This window comes from Adiantum capillus-veneris, chromosome 26 (assembly GCF_014529385.1).
Source record: "Adiantum capillus-veneris isolate H3 chromosome 26, ASM1452938v2, whole genome shotgun sequence".
Classification (NCBI taxonomy): domain Eukaryota; kingdom Viridiplantae; phylum Streptophyta; class Polypodiopsida; order Polypodiales; family Pteridaceae; genus Adiantum; species Adiantum capillus-veneris.
Genome location: NC_140956.1, coordinates 22,434,291 through 22,438,428, shown reverse-complemented (window position 1 = coordinate 22,438,428; position 4,138 = coordinate 22,434,291). Strand labels below are relative to the sequence as shown.

General features: G+C 47.1%; 1 protein-coding gene across 1 annotated transcript; it reads right to left on the bottom strand.

Moving 5' to 3' along the window:
• Positions 1 to 918: 918 nt before the first annotated feature.
• Positions 919 to 3,701, bottom strand: LOC147423119 (uncharacterized). The gene is made up of 2 exons (XM_086501632.1): positions 3,011 to 3,701; positions 919 to 2,856 (listed from the first exon to the last, which is right to left on the bottom strand). The coding sequence occupies exons 1-2, from the start codon at positions 3,566 to 3,568 to the stop codon at positions 1,186 to 1,188; spliced, it is 2,229 nt and encodes a 742-aa protein (XP_086357758.1). The 5' UTR covers positions 3,569 to 3,701; the 3' UTR covers positions 919 to 1,185.
• Between the last annotated feature and the right edge of the window lie 437 nt (positions 3,702 to 4,138).

The window sequence follows — 4,138 nt, the reverse complement described above, 5'->3', positions numbered from 1 at the left end:
AAATGTTAGAAGTATTTAACCTAATGGCATTGAACAAAGAAATGAGTACTGCGTAACCTCGATGGTTCTCTTTGATTCACAAGAGTGTTATAATACCAATATCGCGGCTGTCTTTGATTCACAAATCCGATGCAATACCGAAATATTGGTAACATTGGAATGTATACATCTTGCACTCCGTCGGAGGGAAATCATGGGCATTGGTATTTATATTCTTTGTTATCTTTTAGCATCAAATCAGAAGAATAGCACTTGGAAAAATGATGTCGAACGAACATAAAGAAGTCACAATGGCCTATATAAGAGGATGAGAAAGAATGTGTGACCCACAACTCAATGTCAAGAATACAAAGTCAACTATCTCTCACAATGGCCCACATATACGTAAGACCACGCTCAAAAAAAAAAAGGAAGAAAGCAGGTTTGCCATCATAACTTGCCTAGTGACACTAATGGACAAGCTTTACCCAATGATCAATAATTGCTCCCAAAATTCTATGCTTTACTAGGGCCTTATGAGGGCCAAAAAAATTGGCATTTATTCAAGACTTTGACGCACCATGCCAAGCCAGTGGTGGGCTAATAGGTTACTGTCATGCAAGGGGAGGCACCAGTTTGATTTACCTCACCGTGTAGTTCTAACAAGGCATTTCTAACAAGGCATTACAAAGACTCTGACAACATTAGTCTTGCGACAAGCCGCAAGAAAATAAAACCAATGATATCAGAACATGGAGAAGACATTTTAGCAAGGCCTAGGCTGTTAGTGGATCTAGATCATGGGTGCTTCATAAGAAGCAGGGAAAGCCTTAAATGGATCAATCTGGGCTTTGCAATAGTTCCAATGTGGGCTATCTACACCACCTCGGTGCAACATAACAAGCCTGTGAAAATTCAAACGACATAAAGCACGCACCCTTCCGCAAGATCCGATTCAATTGTGCACAATTGCAAACCAATCACGTTACAAGGCTGCATGTACACACCATGAATGCCATCTTCTACACATTAAGATACAAAATCCACATTGAAAGAACGAAAAACAGAGGTGTTTTAACAGCACCCACGAAGAGCTCCACAGCTTCTAGAGAGGAAGCCAGCAACCCCTTGCATCAAGTCGCACCACCCTCTGACGGCAGGGCACAATGACCTTTGATGATTGATGCACCAAAACAGCATGTAAAATCAGCCCATGCCCGCTCTAAATCTCGCTTGTTGGCCCTCTAGTTTGGCTTCCAAAAGCTTTGTCTTGAGGCTATTATCCCTCAGACTCCCAGACATTTCACTAGAGCCTTTGCTCTTCGCCTGGCGCGGGCTTCCTGGGTCTGGTGATGACCAGAAATGGTTCCATTGACGAGTTGGGCTTGATTTAGCATACAACTGATGATGCATAGGCGCAAACACTGACGTGGCTGGCAAATCCCTTGAGCTCTCAACTATTTGCCGAAGCCAAGCTGCATTCGTACCAGAAGACTCCAGATTATTGCTCTCTTCATATGGTTCAGTCTTCATCCTTCCTCCCGGTCTTGGACTGAACGACGAGTGCCCGTGGGAGCCTTCATTCTCGCTTGGCCAGGTATTGACAGTTTCATCACCTCCTACCGCATGTTGATCTTCGAACCAATCCCGCCTTTCTGCTTTGTCTTCCATCCATGGCATATCCTGCATATCAGGCAAATAATGATCTATGTGTCCACCACCTTCTCGCACCTGACTGCTCTTCGATCGTTGAAGCCCCTGATACCGACCCCCTTGAGTATGTTTATATCTCTCTGGGGCCAAAACCCTTCGATTGTTTGACCGCCTGTCCCTGTCATCTCCGTCTCTCTGATTGTGTTGAAAACGGCTTCTTGGTGGCCCATCCTGCTTGGTGAGCAGCTCATTGCTGATTGAAATTGAATGCAAATCATCGTCACCGGCTAGGGAGCCATCTTCTCCTTCACAGTCATTTGCATTCTGTTTTGCCCCATTCAAACTGCTTAACCGCGAGTCAATAGAATGTCTGGCAGGAACCCGGGCCTCCCTTGGATGAAACGGGTCAGCCAGATTTTGGCCTACAATTGCTTCCTGCAGATGTCTACTATTCTCATCCTGCCTTGAATCAACAGGCGTATGTTGCCCCGTAGACGCTGCTCTCTTAGCTTTCAGAAAAGCTTCAAGCTCCCCTCTAAGCTTATCAAGCGCCGTGTTTTTCTCTTCCAGCTCCAGCTTCGCCTCCATGAGCTTCATCTGCACTCTCTCTTCACGCCAAATCTCTGCCATCTGCAGCATTTTGCGCTCCTCCTCAACTTCCTCTCTCACCTTAGCAGACTCCCGTTTCATTTCTTCCACTCGAGCTTTGTCCTCCCCAATCTCTCGTGCTAGCTCATCACACACATCCTCCATCAGCTCCCGAGCTTTCCTTTCCCTCTCCAAATCATGTAAAGCTTTTCCGAGAGCCTTCTTGAGCTCTTGAAACTCTTTTGCCAGTCTCTTGTGAAGCGACTCCAGCCGGCTCTTTGCTTTCCTTTCATGATAGAGCTCCTCCTGAACTGATTGCATAGCTAGCCTAACATGTTCTTTTTGCCTTTCTTGCCAGATAGCCCGCTCTTCAACAAGCTTCTTCGTAATCTCCTCCACCTCGATGCTATGGTCCTTTTCATTCTCGAGGAGCTCATGCAACTTGGAACGTGACTGGTCAAGTTCACGATGCAACTTGTCTACTAAAAGGGCACTAGATCTATGTTGCTCCTCCAGCATTCTCACATGATTTAGCACCTTCACAAACTCATTTGAAGTTGCTGGACCTTGCGCAAGTTCTTTCAGTAAGGCTTTCATGGTAGGCGAGGGGTTAGCGGCCCGTCTTGTAGGCTCCATCTGCCCGAACTATACAGCATTAGGCACCAGGAACACAGGACATAATGCCAATTCTCCACATTCACCTCATACATACACTACCAAGATAAATGCAGATTACTGTTGTCAAACAGAAACAAAATTCTCTCCTTGCTGGTCAGAACGAAAGACTAACCTTGTTTTGTATAACTGGTGATTTGAACAACCTTTCACTCATGCGGCTAGATGCAGGTGAATGAGGCTGGCTTAAAAGTTCGGACTGCTTCACATTCACTGAAGTCTTGCTATGTGGCCGGCCATGAGCATCTTTGTTGTCCGGTGCTCCACCTCTGGAAAATGGGACTGCTTGGAGCTCCCACAGAGCAGCCGCAAGCCTACGCGCGGACACGGTAGCAGCAGAGGGCCTCTCTGCTCGCAGATGATGATGGTGATGATGATGTGCATCTGGGTGCCGTCCAAGTGCAAAAGCTTCCACATTTTCTGTATCTCCTACAAGCTTCCAGGAGGGGACTGGCGTGCTTGGTCCTCTTCTTCTCCCACCAGCAAGTTGCGACGCACGCCTCAACCGCAATCCGCTGATGGCGATAGTGCTTCCTCTCACACTGCTACAAATGGAAGGTGCCCTTCTAACCCTAGTAGAGCCTCTCCTCCTAACCTTGCTAGCTGCGGAGGCAGTGTCGTCGTCATTAAACCGATCTCCTTCTCGGTCCCCCACTCGCCCCTGTTGCTTCATGTGGCAAGCTCTGGAGCTTGCAGTTCAAAACCCTCGCTGCGCTTTCTGAACGCGACCTACGTAGCTAGAAACGAGCTCTATTCTTCCATGGCGCCAAAACCAAGCTGATCTAACTGTAAGACTTTGTAGAATCAATTGCAGGGTAGAGCTTGCCATGGCCAGAGCTTGAGTGGAGGAGGGCGGAGGCTGTGTAGACGCTCTGAAGCCGATGGTAGGGAAGCTTGATGAGGATGGGCTTGAATGCATTTCTCTTTCTACAGATCTCGTATCCAATCCGGGAGCTGTTTTGTCTGCATTAATGTGAGCCATGTGAGTGAAAGTTTCTCGATGCCACCACGTTTCGAGTTCAAGACTTGGTTTCTTGGGGTCGTTTCAATTTGGTTTCCATGATGCTTGAAAAATCTCTTCTACGCCTACGTCAAAGTGGCAATGGCAAATTGACAATGACAAGGTAGCCTGAACATGGAAGGATGCAGAGACCCTCTTGGCCCTCCACATCTACATAGAAGTCCTGAAACAAACTAGAGGTTTTGAAAGACACCCAAGCTTGAAATTCGGCTCAAAAAATAG